The 17001-nt window shown below is 41.7% G+C and overlaps 1 protein-coding gene across 1 annotated transcript in view; it reads left to right on the top strand.

The window, feature by feature from the left end:
* LOC126336046 (protein lozenge-like) overlaps positions 1 to 15411 on the top strand; it is a gene marked incomplete at its 5' end in the record, with an annotated part of 433243 nt that extends 417832 nt beyond the window's left edge. The window contains one exon of the mRNA XM_049999526.1: positions 10070 to 15411. Within this exon, the coding sequence (XP_049855483.1) occupies positions 10070 to 11010 (941 nt within the window). The remainder of the gene's footprint in view (positions 1 to 10069) is intronic.
* Between the last annotated feature and the right edge of the window lie 1590 nt (positions 15412 to 17001).

The following is a 17001-nucleotide window of genomic DNA, read 5'->3' as shown; positions in this document are numbered from 1 at the left end:
TAGTGTAAGACTAAAAAAAATGGCTCTGAGCACTATGGGTCATAAGTCCCCTAGAACTTTGAACTACTTAAACCTAACTAACCTAAGGACATCACACACATCCATGCCCGAGGCAGGATTCGACACTGCGACCGTAGCAGTCCCGCGGTTCCGGACTGCAGCGCCAGAACCGCGCAGCCACCGCGGCCGGCTAGTGTAAAACTCTCGTAAAAAAAAAAAGAAAAAAATTGTATTCACAAATCCGTCTCAGAGGTGAAAAACACTTTTAGCCTATAGAGCAAAAGTTGTAAAAAGACGATCGAGGATAATTACTTCCGATTCTTCATTCCTGGCCGTTAATAGGGGAATCATAATGACAGACTGATTGTTTATTAACATGGTAAACTGAGGTACAAAGAGATTTCTTAATTTGTCGCGACTGGAATGAAATATCAATTGTAACACAGTGTCATACTAATGCTACTTTATTTGCGTTATAAGTGCGTATTCTCTATCACCGGCCTCTCTTAATTGTTCTAAATGCTGAGCGGAAGAATTTCCACTGTTTGACTGACACTAGTGACTTACTTTGTGACTCACTACTTTTGGTACTAATACGCTGGCATACAGGCCGTGATATGAAACTAGTGAAATTAAATTAACGTCATTTAACGGATGCACGCGGGCAGTTTTTGCCAACTTATAGCAGGATCAGGAGGCACTGCCGAGTGCGTGGAAATCCCTGTTCCGTGGACACGGAGCGGCTCATTACCGTGAGAGCTCACGCTGTAAAAATGAGAGGCAATTTCCCGAAAGCATCAAATCGAAAGTAAACAGCGGGCGATCCGCTACTAATCGCAGCTATTCGTTCATGAAATGGCGACTATTCCCTCGAGCAGTTTTCGTAACAAGACATCGTCGGGTTAAATGTCCGTTTTAGCAAAACGCTTTTACTGCATGCCCAGTAAATCTGTTTGGCAGCCAAGGTAGTTTTTGTCTCCCAATCAGTCTAAAGGCAACGGACACCCATGCTTGCAGTACTCCATGAGAATGTCTGTGCTATGGCAACCTTCCAATGGTTTTCGAGAAGATACGTGTAATTAGAGTGATACAAATTTCGCTTTCAAGCCTTGAGGGCCATCATTTCCGACCGGTTGCCGTCTTTCTTTCACTGCCAGTGCCATCATTTCCATGCTTTATGGAGAGACATCTCTCTCAGCGTTTGTAATCTTATCATACCCTGGAACTGTTACTTCTTATTTCAGTATCCCCTCAGTTAATATCGCGAGGCTGAGTGCATCCCTTTTACGTAATTCCTGAAAGGAAAATTCCCTGGCAATACTGGGAATAGAATTCTGGTTGCGGCGTGGCGAGGTTTGAAATTCCGTTTTGTCCTGGGCAGGCTGCAAATTAGAAATTCACCTACCTCAGAACGGCGTCTTCTCGATGTCCCTTCACCCGGCAACGTAGATATTTACAAGATGATGTAAAAGCAGCGTTGATAAAAAACACCATCTGTTATCTACAATTACTGAGGCCCCAGAACTCTAGCAATGAAATAAAGTTCTGTGGAAAAACTGTCTATAAAAAATTTATCGGGCGGTAAGATAATGGATTGGCTTCTGGAAAATAATGTCCGAAACATTCCCACAAAAATGTTTATATGTTCTTTTAACAAAAGAATCGGTAGTATTCAGTCCACATTTAAACTATTGGTTATTTTCGTCAAGTTCACAATTCATACACTTCGCATGCACAGCAGCCAGAAATCTGTCCAAATCCGACCCGAGTTAAACAACGGTACCACAGTCATTCATTCGACCACTAACATGACGTATTACATTCGGTCCTTCTGGTGGATTTCAAAAAAAGAAATTACTCGCCAAAAATGCTCAGTGGTTGAACACTGAAACCTGTCATGCAGATACTATGAAGGCCAAATTTTCACTCGCGAATATCACTCCAACAAAACCATTCCAAAACTTTCGAACTTCACGAAACTGTCCGTAAGTGCAACTGCTATTATGACCACACAATTTGTACTCGAGAAGCCAATTATTTCTCCATTTTACACATTATTTTGACTGACACTAGTAACATGACCGTCCGCGTTCACAGCTAGCGAGCGACTCCCTTCTTGTGGCCTTATTTCCAGTATAACTGTCAGGTAACGAGCGGGAACCGTCTCAATTCTGATTGGCGGTCCACCGCACGACAATCAGACATGCTGACCTCCGAACTAAGGAAGCCGACATTTTACAGAAATTATGGATGATGACTGACACAGTGATGTGTGGCGTAAGTGTTAAGAAAACAGGTTAAATAACTGTTGAGTCATATCTGAACACAATTTCGTCCTTGTGAAATGTTTGACATTTATATGGAAATGTAGAAGTAACTTCTATCGCACAACGTAAAATGTAGACAAAATTGACTACTTAACTTGTCTTAACCTTTCTCCGAAAAACAGCACTTCAGAGGGAAAACAGTGAATATAAGTAACGCCGATAGTGATTATGTGGTCACAGTAATAAAGCACTGAAAACGTAGACAAACACAGGAGTAGAGACGTTATTAATAAACATTTAGATAAGAAAACAGAAACAGTTAGTAGACGTATGAAGAAAGTAATTTACTTAAATTACCAAAGGTATATTTGGTGCAAACACATGCTGTGTTCGTAGATTATGAAGTAGGAGCATCTCCTACTTTTTGGTGTATTTTGTTTACATGACTTCCTCACAAGCTTAAATCTACAAGAAACGGTGAAAGGTAGTGTTGTTAATCAAGAGAAAAACGAAGTTGTTGCGATACTTTGCGGATTTTGACGTTTTTTGCACTCTTATCTATAAAATATCTTTTTATTCAGGGAGAACAGATAGCGATTTCGCGGGCGTGTTGGTGGCTGTTTGATGATGCGTCTTTTCCGATACATCCCAACTGTTTATACCTGCCTCCTCCTCAGTTTATACACTTATGGGGCTTGATGACGCATCATCTCGGACATTTTGTTCCTGGTGAGTCTTACGCCTGGTATGGTGCGTTCCGACAGCTTTTTCTCTCCTGTGACTATAATTTCCTCCGATTAATACGTACACCCAATGTCTTTAATTATTTGTAGCACCGTACGTATTCCAATCTCTGATTTCTCTCGATGTCATTCCTCGAGGTTTTATTGCTTCTGGTCTCTAATTCCATTTTTTTCTTTTTCCTTGCCGATACTACGGGGAATCATCACTTATCTTAGCAGTGCACTTCGTTTTTCATATCCATCTGCAACACCGTATCTCCAGTGCTTCGACTCTCTTCTTTATCAATTTTCCTGCAATCCATGATTCACTCTCATACTCTTAGATACTCCACATGGAGTTCCCAAGAATTCCTTTCTCAAGTTAAGCCCTGTCGAAGGTAACTCTGTTTGCTAATTTGCCTCTTCTGTCCTCCTTGCTTCGTTCCTCACACCTCGTATTCCTCCAAGTTAGCCAAATTCCTTTGCTTCGACTGCTAATTGCCCCCCGTCCCCCCCCCTCCCCGTCCCAAACCTCGGCAATTTTTGAGGTAAGTTTATCGCTAATTTCATTTCTGCTGTTCTTCATTACCTTCGTCACTCGTTGGTTTACTCTCAAGGTGTTTTCTACGTCTGGTAGATAGTTCATCCTGTTCAACACATCTAGTTATTTGTCCTCACTGTTATAATTCATAGCAATGTCATGAGCGAATCTTATCCTTGAAATCCTTTTACACTGAATTTAATCTCACTTCTGAAATTTCATTACATTTCCGTCATTTATGAGCGTCAGTAACTTTAAAGTAACAACAAATATTCCGCAGTTCTTTGCAGAAACCTTTTTAAGATGTGATTCTTAAACTTCTCCCGGCGTATTTCTTTGCTCGAACAGTCCACGAGTGTACTGCAGGTCCATTGTGTCCTACGGGCACTGACGATGGCGACATGTCTGATCGCCGAAAAATATTGTGCCCATTGGACACTATAGACCTGCGGTACACCCGTGGACTTTTCGAGAAACCTTTATAAGGTCAGGGAAGGAGTACAGTTTTAGTGAATCAAGCATTTTAATTTGCATTTACTTAAAACTTGAGCAACTACCTCACTTTCTATGGAGGAGTTATGTAATATTCTGCGATATGCTAGCGTGTTTCCTTATATTGTAATCAGTGGGTGCTTCATTTCTTCAAGGATCACGTTACTAACAAACCATATCCCATTTAACATATATTTTCATTTAATAACCTAGATATCGATAAAATATAGAAATCTTACATTCAAACGCATTCCGTTCAAAATGGTTCAAATGGCTCTGAGCACTATGGGACTCAACTGCTGTGGTCATTAGTCCCCTAGAACTTAGAACTATTTAAACCTAACTAACCTAAGGACATCACACACATCCACGCCTGAGGCAGGATTCGAACCTGCGACCGTATCAGTCGCACGGTTCCGGACTGCGCGCCTAGAACCGTGAGACCACCGCGGCCGGCACGCATTCCGTTGCATTGTCCAATGGAAATGAAAGTTCTAACATTTTTGTTGGGATGGTAAAGTCCATTACTTACCTTGTACAAATGGTTGTTCTTCTGATAACCATTTTTCCTCATCCAGTTTTACCAGGTTCACTGTTTTTTTGCTTTATGATGAATAGGGTCCGCTTTTACCTCCGCCTGCCTCTGTTTACATGTGATGAAAATGTTCCAAGTAGTATAGCGTTTTTAAACAGTCAGTGGTTTCATTTTCCGAGCTGCAATGAGAGAACAGTCCAAAACGGACGTTCCAGAGCTATGTTCATTAATTCAGAGATGCACACTTCCTTATAACATCTGGTTGTGTTAGAACACAATACAAAACTTGCGTTTCTGATATCTTACATTTAATTCAATCTTCTTGTGCTATATTTATTCGCTGGATGGGGTCTAAAACCATAAGAAAATGTAAATTTACGATTTGGATCAGGTAGTGATCACATTATTCGGAAAAAGCAGTGCGTTCAGTGTAAAAATCGGATTACATACATGAAGAACAAAATGATATGTCCATCACTGATTTTCTACGTTGTGGTGGCATTCTGACTTTTCTGGTCGAATGTGGAGTGTACCAGCATAGTCAACACCTTCAGCCTGTGGTAAGTCTCAGCATTTGGACTTACCACTGCCGGCAGCCCACAGCTAGTTTTCTGTGGCAGTCTGGCATTGGCAACTCACTGTCTAAATTTGGTGGTGAACAGGGTGATACCGTGCTGATGTTACGAACTGTCATGGATGATAGACAGGGGTAATGTATCGAAATTAGGTAAGAGACGATGGTCCGGAAACGACAGAATCGAAAGTTTTAAGCAACTATCGTTCCGATACATCTGATAATGCAATACCTGTACAGTTACTGTTGTTGTTAATACTGTAGGGTAGATATCTTTCATAGGTGATAGTGTGGAACAAAACAAGGAAAAAATCTCATAAATGTGGGCTTTAAAATAGATATCTTAAGAGCTTTGACCAATTGTTCATCTTCGATACAATGAAACACATGTCTTCTACATTAAACTCTTTGGTTGTCATATTTTTGGTAGGAGTAATATGGACCACAACAAGAAAAATGTGTCCAGTATAGACCGGATTTAAAATGCATAATTGAGGGCTATGAGCAAATGTTGGCAGTGACGTAATTCAGCTGAATACCGCGGCGTTTTGTAACAGGCGCTAGATATACACTGAAACACCGGATTAAGGATCACATAGCTTCAAAAATGATTAAAACCTTTTATCATTAAATGTTAACTCAATGGTACCACAAAAGAACCGATTTCAATACAGGGGCAGTGCAGCTAAAGGCCTTACTGGAACTGAAGGAAGGTAGCAACACGCAAGCGTTCCACTGTCAGAGGTATCAGAACGATTTTCGCTTATAACCTTCAATTCCGTCGATTCCAGACTGGTGCCTATTACCTTAAATTGACCTGTTCACCCTTCCCATCATCCCTGAGAGCATGTAACATCACCACCCTGTATGTATAAGCCTGGTCCTCTGTCGTTCCTGAAACGTAAGCGGTTCGTCCTCTTACTCGAGGCCCGGCCGCTGAGCAACCATTACATCATTGCTCCAGTTCTCCCGCTGTACGACCAACTCCACTTTCTTGGCAACACTCTCATGGAGATGGAACGTCTACGATCAAAGGCCCTGGGCGGAGAATTCCGCTTTGTCTGCGCCCTGAATACATCTTCTTTCCAAGGTTTTTTGCGCCATGCTTCCTATGACTTCATTTTGCCGAGACAGTTGCAGGAGTCTGCATCTTCATCAGATGCGAAACGTATCTCCACTCTTTGAGAGATCCGGTTAACCAGATCGTAGAGTTATCATATCTCTGGAAAAGACTTGACAAGATGTCCGATAGTGTTACAAATAGGTATAATATATTTTGACTCTCCTTATTCTAGCTCAGCGTAAACCGCTTGCTACAATAACTACTATTTTCTAAGATAAACTCAGTCTATTGGGAACTGACCCACTGGGACCTCAAGTGGGCAGATGGTTTTCCGCCTAAATTATAGGGCACTCAAATAAGAGTTATAACTACAACAGTACAAGAAAGTGAGACATTCATCGTCATGCCTTACTGCAGCCGTCATCACTGCATTGCTGTACACGCGGAGCATATGCGTCCTTTATTACTTTCTATAAGTTGTCCTGTGAATGAAGAAGATCGCGATCCCCGGCGTCGTAAAGGTAGTTCAGGCTTCGGCCTGGAAGTACCTCTAATGGTTTATCTGGTCAGTAAAACCATGGCTGTGACACATTCCTAACAGTCGTCAGAGTTATGCTATCTGGGAGATGAAAAGCTGTTCCCTATGTGTCACAAATTGTGGCGTTAATCAGCAAACCACTGCCTTGTAATTCTAGTCGTGTCATGCCTCTAGGCTGACCTCACTCGTAGCAATTTGTAATAACCAACCACTTCAGGTTTTTACGTATCGGGTGTCTGGTAGTAAGGGTGTGGCGCCAGGATATCCCATGGACGTCCTTCTGAGTCAGATTTTCCTAAAAAAAAAGTTCTACGTGTCATGAATTTACGTCGGTCTGCACCACTCAGTTTTGGCAAATCGTGATCTTTTCTCCAAGGCAACTATGAATTTTGTTTCTAGAATGAAATTTTCACTCTTCAGCGGAGTGTGCACTAATATGGTACTGGCGGAATTAAAGCTGTGAGGACGGGGCGTGAGTCGTGCTTCGGTAGCTCAGTTGGTAGAGCACTTGCCCGCCAAAGGCGAAGGTCCCGATTTCGAGTCTCGGTCCGACATACAGTTTTAATCTGCCAAGAAGTTTCATGAATTTTGTTTTGTGAGCGGATGTTTAACTCTTGTTTTCTTTAGCAGATTAACATCAGCTCATGTGTTTGTAGTTGCATGTGCTTTAATGTAGCTCCCACTTTATTGGGTGGTGGTGGACTGTGAAAGACTTGCATAGGGCACTTAGTCCTGCTACTGGAAAATGGACCTATGGGTGTATCTGTGACCTATTGTTGCTGATCCACACCGATGCAATGGAACTGAATAACGACGACGTCCGTTCATTCTGTGTAGCTAACAATTCTAATTAAGCTGGCTGTTCCCTCTGGACACATTGCAGGCCAGCCAGGAATTGTTTCACGGGTAGCAGTGAAGAGCTCAACTGCCTGTCGACTGCATGGTGTCTAGCCTCCTGAAAAACTGTTACTTCTACATCCCCTATGCTGTCAGCTAGTCTCCTATTGTGCCAGTACTGTCTTATCTAACAGATCTACCTCGATCTCTATCACGCTCAGATCTTAAGACACCATGACTTTGGTCATTTTCTCTTAACTCGTAAACTCTCGCAACATTCAGGTGTTCTTCCGTCAGTTCTACTCCAAGCTTGCCAGTTGTGTACTGTATCGCTAGGTCGCAGCTTTATTACTGTTTGTTACTCCTCTCACGAGTCCGAGCATATCAGTCAACCCCCGAACACGATAAGTATCAGTATCTCAATGGAGAGACGTCTACAGACATTAAAGTATCCTCTGGCGTGCCACAGTAGATTGTTATGGGATAATTTCTTTTCGCAATATATATAAATGACCTAGTGGACAGAGTCGGAAGTTCCATGAGCTTTTCGCGGATGATGCTGTAGTATACAGAGAAGTTGCAGCATTAGAAAATTGCAGCGAAATGCAGGTAGATCTGCAGCGGATAGACACTTGGGAGTCGCAACTGACTCTTAACATAGACAAATGTAATGTATTGCAAATACACAGAAATAAGAATCCTTTACTGTACGATTATATGATAGCGGAACAAACACTTGTAGCAGTTTCTTCTGTAAAATATCTGGGTTTATGCGTACAGAACGATTTGAAGTGGAATGATCATATAAAATTAATTGTTGGTAAGGCGGGTGCCAGGTTGAGATTCATTGGGAGAGCCCTTAGAAAATGTAGTCCATCAACAAAGGAGTTGGCTTACAAAACACTCGTTCGACCTATACTTCAGTATTGCTCATCATTGTGGGATCCGTACCAGGTCGGGTTGACAGATGGGATAGAGAAGATCCAAAGAAAAGCGGCGAGTTTCGTCACAGAGTTATCTGGTAAGCGTGATATCGCTACAGAGAAGTTTAGCAAACTCAAGTGGCAGACTCTGCAAGAGAGGCGCTCTGCATCGCAGTGTAGCTTGCTGTCCAGGTTTCGAGAGAGTGCGATTCTGGATGAGGTTTCGAATGTATTGCTTCCCCCCTACTTCATCTACATCTACATCTACATACATACTCCGGAATACACTATACGGTGTGTGGCGCTGTGTACCTCGTACCACAAACAGCATCTTCTCTCCCTGTTCCACTCCCAAACAGAACGAGGGAAAAATGACTGCCTATATGCCTCTGTACGAGCCCTAATCTCTCTTATCTTATCTTTGTGGTCTTTCCGCGAAATATAACCTGGCGGCAGTAAAATTGTTCTGCAGTCAGACTCAAAGCTGGTTCTCTACATTTCCCCAGTAGCGATTCACGAAAAGAACGCCTCCTTTCCTCCAGAGACCCCCACCCGAGTTCCTGAAGCATTTCCGTAACACTCGCGTGATGATCAAACCTACCAGTAACAGATCTAGCAGCCCGACTCTGAATTGCTTCTATGTCCTCCCTCAATAGGACCTGATAGGGATCCCAAACGCTCCAGCAGTACTGAAGAATAGGTCGTATTGATGTTTTATAAGCGGTCTCCTTTACAGATGACTACATCTTCGCAAAATTCTACCAATGAACCGAAGACGACTATCTGCCTTCCCCACAACTACCGTTACAAGCTTGTCCCACTTCAGATCGCTCTGCAATGTTACGCCCAACTATTTAACCGACGTGACTGTGTCAAGTGCTACTCTACTAAAGGAGTATTCAAACAATATGTGATTCTTTTTCCTATTCATTTGCATTAATTTACATTTATCTATATTTAGAGTTAGCTGCCATTCTTTACACCATCCAAGTCGTCTTGTATCCTCCTACAGTCACTCAACGACGATACCTTCCCGTACACCACAGCACCATCAGCAACCAGTTGATATTCACCCTATCCAAAAGATCAATTATGTAGATAGGAAACAACAGCGGACCTCACCTTCGATGAACACGAGGACAACGTACTGGATTCTATTACTTAAGAAGTCTTCGAGCCACTCACATATTTGGGAACCAATCCCATCTGGTCGTACCTTAGTCAGGAGTTTGCAGAGGGGCTCCAAGTCAAACTTATACCTCCCGAGGAGATCACGAATGTAAAATTAGAGAGATTCGAGTGCGCATGTAGGCTTTCCGGCAGTCGTTCTTCCCACGAACCATATGCAACTGGTACAGGAAAGGGAGGTAATGACAGTGGCACGTTAAGTTCCCTCCGCCACACACCGTTGGGTGGCTTGCGGAGTATAAATGTAGGTGTAAATCCCTAACCACTCTCACTTATGATGCAGCTCCATGTCTGTACCAAATACACTGTTAGGCATAACTGCTCCAACAGCCGCTCGCAGCTGCAGATATCAAAACTGGGTCTCATTTAGTCTGCTTGCATGATCACAGTGCTGCCCGACACGACAACAGCGACGGCTGACCTGGATCAGCACCTCGGCCTGGTGAGTGCCCAGCAGCAGCAGCAGCACGGGGGCGGCGTCGGCCACCACCAGACGGGTGCCGCTGACACCACCGGATCTGCGGGGGCCAACACAGCGAACGGTGCCGCCGGGGGAACCAGCAACGGTGCGGGCAATCCCCAGCAGCAGCAGCAGGAGCGCGTCGGCTCCGCGGGCTCGGCGGGGTCCAGTGCTGCCGGTCTGCTGGTTCCGCGTTATCCTTCGTCTGCAGACTTCGGGCTCGTCGCCTCGGGGCCGCGCTCGCTAAGCGACTCCTCGGCGGGCGAATCGCCAGTCGGCAGCAGCGACGACCTGCTGGGCGCCGGCCAGCACAACGGCGGTGCCGCGCCCTCCTTCTCCTCGCTGGTGCCGGGACACCACCACCATCACCACCACCACCAGGCGGCCACCACCGGAGCCGCCGCTGCCGCGCCTTACGCCAGCTCCGGCGGATCCAACCTGTACCTGGGTGCGCCGGTGCTGCCGGCGTCGCTGCTCTACTCGCAGCTCTACTCGGCCGCCAGCGGCCATCAGAATCACCACCATCACCACCACCACCATCAGTTCCACCACCCTCTGCACCACCACCATCACCACCAGGACCTGACGGGCGCCACGGCTACCGACGCCATCGCGCCGTCGGTGGCTGGCGTGAACGGCGGCGCGTCGTCGACCGGAGGCTCTGCGCTAGGCGGACTACTCGGTACCTGCGCGTCGGTGTCGGCGGCGGCTGCGGCGGCCGCAGCGGCGGCGGCAGGCGGGTCGCGGGGCGTCGGCGCGGAGGAAGACGCCGCCTCCCAAGCGCGCAACGGCCTCGCGGTGCCTCAGCAGCAACAGCAGCCGCGCGCGCACTCCGCTAGCGACGGCGCCGCCGTCTGGAGGCCGTACTGAGCCCGGCGGCCCGACTCGCGCCGTCTTGCCGGTGACGGAAGCCTTCTGCCATAGCCTACGTTCGGGACTTCGTGCACAAAAGCTGACGCACCAAAAACATTTCTCACACACGAATCGTCAATACGACAGTGCTCCACACGTCATTTCAATAGCGGTGGTCCTACAAGGGCAGCAGCCTACTGCGATAGCCTGCCACGTATATTGATATACCAAAAACATTGGTCACATACGACAGTGCTCCACATGCCATTTCAATAGTGATGGTCCGAAAGTGGCAAAAGCTTGCTGTGATACACTGCCACACACACTGACATACCAAAAGCATCGATCAAACGTGTCGTTTTAGTAACGCATTACATCAGCGATATTACCTGATTTACGTGCAGGAGCAACCCTCTGTACAGGAGACTGATATACCAGAAACCTTGGTCAAATCTGCAGTACGACAGTGCTCCACAGGCCGTTTCAGTAGCGCTTCTCCCACAGTGATATTACTGATTTGGTTACAGAAGCAAGATCTACAGCTTTCGCTATGCTCCTCTTAGAAGCGACAGCACACAAACAATTTTGGGTCAGCGGATGTTTAAGCGAGGTGAGACACAAGGTTAAACTAATTACAAGAACCACGTGCTGATTAGCAAGTATTCTGTACTCAATAGTAATGGAACGAAAGTAATAATTCTGCTAAAAAATGAACAATATCGCGACCTGTTCCCAAGCTAATTCTGAGCTGCTGTAACTTAATCACGAGAAGCTCACCGAATTCCATGTGTATAACTTGCCAAATTATCTCGCACAACACACATAAAATAATAAAATACCCGGCGTTTCAGCCTTGTTTCAGCGGCATTTCTCACATTTTGCGGCCTTAGGAAGGCCGTTATACCACAGCCGAAACGTTTTTCATTGTACTATTTTGGTATTTTAGGTATTTTACAAGATGACGCAGCAGCACACCCAGATATATGATAAAAGGATTGGCACCAGTCACATAAGTCACCGTACTTATAATCAAATCGAGTTCAAAATTTCTGCAAAAGAGTGATGAACATTATGTAATATCGTTGTCAGCTGTTAGTTACAAACATTTCCAGAAACAATGAGAATATAAAAAAAGGTCTTAGGTCCTCAAAATATGTGTATTTTCTCATGTACTAAACGCTCGTCCGTTTTTTAACAAAGTTATCTACTTTGGAAAATAGTTTTTATTGCTCATAAAATAAAATTATGAGCTGAAAAGTTTTATCATTGCCTCGCACAGTTTTTTGGTTAAAACAATTTCAGTTTTTCACAAGCTTGGTGGAATTCCATAGATGTGATTATGAGGTTTAATTAAATCAACTGTTATAGCAAATGTTTAGTCTATCCAGTTGTTTTGAAAATTTAAATTACCTTTCTTTTGCTGCGCCGTAAGAGTATTCACATTGTAACAGTTTAATATTTATCCGTGTTGTCAACCCAATATGAAATTCTTTGAGACAGCACTAGAAGCGAGGACCACAGTTCCTTTTTTTGTTTCGTATGGCTGTAAGCATTTGCAATAACCTCTCGCTCCAATGATCAAGACTTTTATACCTCGCTGTAACGTTTAATATCTAATAGGATACGATTCACACATAACAATAATAGTGAACTTTCAAATATCTATCTTTGTATTACAGCATTTCTTTTAACGACGTACTGGCTCAGATGACCCATGAATGATATGGCTTGCAGTCACATTCGCCTACCATCCGAAATGTAAAGACAACGGCTGACAGCAAAGCTTAGGTCCCACCCATGTTTACTTTGATAACACGTAAACCAACGGTTTCGTTGTATTCTTAACCCTCACTTTTAGAACATATCCCTAGTATTTAAAAATTTTTAACAAGCATTTACCATTATAAACTATTTTGAAGAAGCAGTCGTATGCTGTTGTTTCACAATTAAAAAAGGAAAAGAAAGAAAACTCATTCCTCTTAATATCCGCCGTAGATACATAAACTATGAACTCTTCCCATTCTTTAAAATAATTTCGTACTGTGCATAGTATTCCTTTTACGGAAACCTTTGCTCATCATCTTCAACACTTCCGAAAACTTTTATAGCTAACAAATTAGGTGACCTGCTTTGTATTGTATATGATGCCTACAAATAATAGAAACTTTGAATGAACTTTGAGCACACACTCATAATTGATAAGAAGCTTGAAATATAACACTATCGAATTACTTTTAACGCCGATATGTGACGAACCTGATGTTGACAGATATTTATAGAGCATCTCGAAATGCAAGGAAGCTCCATTCCAACAACGAAAACTGCATTTAATTAGGAGTTGTCTACTATCTTAATTTTCAAATAATCAACAAAGTGCATATTGCATAATCCATCTAGAACGTAACGTATGATACTATTTCAAGGACTGCTTTCTTACTACATTAAACTTTATGTTTTGAGGTGAGCTTTTTTTGTTGCTATCATTTATTTCCTTTTTAAGTCAACCGTACCTGAACTGATTGGTGTCAACAATTTTATTGTATTCATTAGGTGAACAATACCCATCTGCTTAATCACTTATTCATCTTAATTGAGTGTACGTTAAATGGAGCAGAAACGCTGCCAAACTTAACATTTTCCGTTAAACTCATTCTACACGTATAAACCCTGCAAAACATTGTAAATGACGTAGTCTATTGTTGTTAATACATCATGATGAATGTAAAAACAGCGCTCATTGGTTATGTCACTGCTCATTGCTTACATCACGGAGATGTTATGCAGCTAGGTCTCGTGTTTTCTGTCGGATTTGAAGAGAATTAAGTCGTACGCTAAATAACATTCTCATTCCCAAAAAAGGATATAGCAACTTTCCACCGAAATTTGCCGGAATACGTGAAAATTAGATTATGGAACCAATCGCCTATTACGTCAATTGTCGTTTCACTTCAATTACCACAGAAGTCAACAGTGGACCGTTATTGTTAATTTAAATTTCGTAATTTATTCGCAACAGCACAGTACTGTGTTCTATTTGCAACACGAGGCCTCTTCCGTAAATCAACGACTTAGAACACGAATTTAGTATTGTAATTATACGAGGTATCGGTCAAGTGTTTTACAGTTTATCTTCTCGTAGGCTACTCAGCTGTAGGGAACTCACAATAGCATTTAAACGACCGCATTTGAAGATATGGTCGTCACTGAATATTTTACAAGACACAGACGGAATATGCTGTAAATATTGTAAGAAAGAAATCATAGCACACATAAAATTCGTGCTAGTTCAATTACGACATATTTTATTGTTTAAAACAACTACTTCGTAAGCGAATGACATTTATATGTGTAGCTCTTGTCGGTAAGAATTAATGTTCACTTTCTGTTCACAAATATTGTTCACGTTTCAAGTTGCATCCCTGTGTCCAAATGTCAGATTTATACTTTTCAGTTAGACAGTCATTTTCTCCGAAAATATCTACGTCTTGAAAGATTCATTGTTCCTAATTCTGCATTGTGTACTCTATTCCAATGATTGGTTGCGGAACTTAAATGAGGGTCTTAAGGCTTTTCTGAAGTAACAATGATTTTATCAGAAATCTGTAGTTACATGACGTCTCTATCGAGTATTAAAATAGTCCCCTATATTTCATTGAAATATGTTTCGCATCTTTTGCTTTATTTATTTATATATTAGTCACTACATGTAATAGTTGTAAATAAATATTTTTGTTAACTTATGGTAAAGTTGCTTTGCGAAGTTATGTTTGAGCATTGTAACATTAGTCTTAAGTTAATGTGTTACATTTAGTGTTTGTATTTCACTGATGTTTGTTAATGCATACTTCTTATTGTTAACTGCTTGTTAACTACACTGTTTTATAAAGTAATATATCAATTATAACAAAGTTTGTTCCTTGTATTCGTTAATGTTATGTATGTACAAGTTCCGTTTTATTAATGAAATGCTAATACGTAGAGACTACAGCATAATCTTTAGAGAAATAAATCTGATTGTCACTGAGGTAAGCTTGAGTCGTCACTGGACATCGTATCGAACTATAAATAAAACTACTCACTTCATATTTTTGTTACGTTTGACATTGCTACATATTTGTTACTTTTTCAGAACCAAGTCAGACAGAGTTTTCATGAAACTGGAGTTCCTGATAGCGTTGCTTACATTGTGACTTAAGTTTAAGAAAGCAATTTTCTCTCCAAAAACATTGTTGTGTTGGAATATGTAAAGAGATGTCTGTTTGGTAAAATCATTTGCTGGGAATCGTTCTTCGTTTCCTTATGTGCATCATTTAGTTTCAAATAACTGTGTACGTTTTTCTACTGAACTACCTTACCTAATATTAAATCCCAAAAGTGTATCTTGTTTCCTTGATAAAGATGTTCTCGGCCAATATCAAATCCAAGTGCTACAATAAATTCTGTTATCTCATTATACCCTTGTAGTTACCTTATTACTGAGTGCTTAAACATATTTCCTCACATATAAAAGAAACGTTATTTGTATGGGAAGTGTATAAGATCATGAATAACATGTTCCTCTGAAAGCATCTTTATTTACTTTTTGTTGAGGAAATTCTAAAAAAAATTCGTAGATTTCGAAATGTCGTTTAGCTAGGACAGAAAAATAAATGAGTATGAGGACTTTATGTTACATGTTCGCACAACCTGCTTCTTACAAGCATCGATAAACACCTGAAGAGACAAGCTATGCTTTGATATTGAAAACTAGTTCCTCTTTCGCCTCAGTTTCAGCTAATCGCGTAAGTAGACTTGTTCTAATGGAGTGAGACAACACATTGCTTCTACCGCTTCTTGTCGTTACCAGGTCCCTAAAAGAGAAATTAGTACAATTCCAGTGTGAAGATTTAGTTGGTTTAATACTTATGTTGAGCGGTCAATAAACTGCAGCAACTTCCTTAAGTGGCTATGTTGGAATTACACGACGCTTGCATGAAGTTGAAAAATCGTAATATTTCATCGTATTTATTTTTCTGCTGATCTGTAAAATGAGTCTTATTTGCTACCAAAACATACGTTTACTCTTTTGACTGTCGTGGGTTTAGTGAAACTGACTTCGTTGACCATGAAATTTGATGAAAGCAGTCAAACAATTAAAATAGGGGGAGGAAGAAAAATTTACCTGACACAAGTGTGAACGATCAGAATGCTTAAATTTGCTTACAGCGCGCACGATCTACTGCATAATAAAAGATTCAAATAGTTCAAATAACTTCGTCAAACATATTACTTCTTACAAGAATTGTGGTACAGGAGAGAGCCTCCATGGAGAGATATTCGCAGACTGATATCTGCATGTGTGAGGCTAGCTCAGTTGATTAGATCATGAGACCCTTCCAGAATCTACACACAGTTTTAATAGTTCAAGGAGATTCAGCTCAGTGTACGCTCCACATCATAAAGAAAGAATCATTCTGGTGACTGCAATGCAATATTAATAATAACAATTCAGTGTAATAATAATTATAATATAATGATACTTAAATGGCCGAGTGCATGTTTTCGAATTGTGCGCCACCCTAGTGGCTTATGTTTTCCTCACAGTGACAACACATGGAACTGCTTAGACGGATGCTACAAGACTATTAAGTAGTCTAAAGTAAGATAAACGAATGTAATATGGACATATTATGAAAATCAGACAGTCATATAGACTGAAACAAGAAGGGAAACATATATGCAGTATTACTGGAACAGGTTGTGTACAACATTGCAAACATTTTAGATTAGACTTTATTATGATTGTAACTGAAACTTTCAGTCTATGACTTTGTAGAAACAACCCATATAAGTATTAATTGACGTAAATTCACCTGATTATGGAGCCATAATCTCTGAAATGGTTAATGGAGCTTGTAGTTTCAACTGGTAACTGTAGACCTGTAGAATGCTATAGTACCCAGGGTCATCCTCAAAATAAAAATACATGCAACACATGTTCTTGAACGTTCTATATATTAGCTTTAGAAG

The sequence above is a fragment of the Schistocerca gregaria genome, chromosome 2 (assembly GCF_023897955.1).
Source record: "Schistocerca gregaria isolate iqSchGreg1 chromosome 2, iqSchGreg1.2, whole genome shotgun sequence".
Taxonomy (NCBI): Eukaryota; Metazoa; Arthropoda; class Insecta; order Orthoptera; family Acrididae; genus Schistocerca; species Schistocerca gregaria.
The sequence above is the reverse complement of the archived record's forward strand: the minus strand, read 5'-3'. Positions and strand labels throughout refer to the sequence as shown.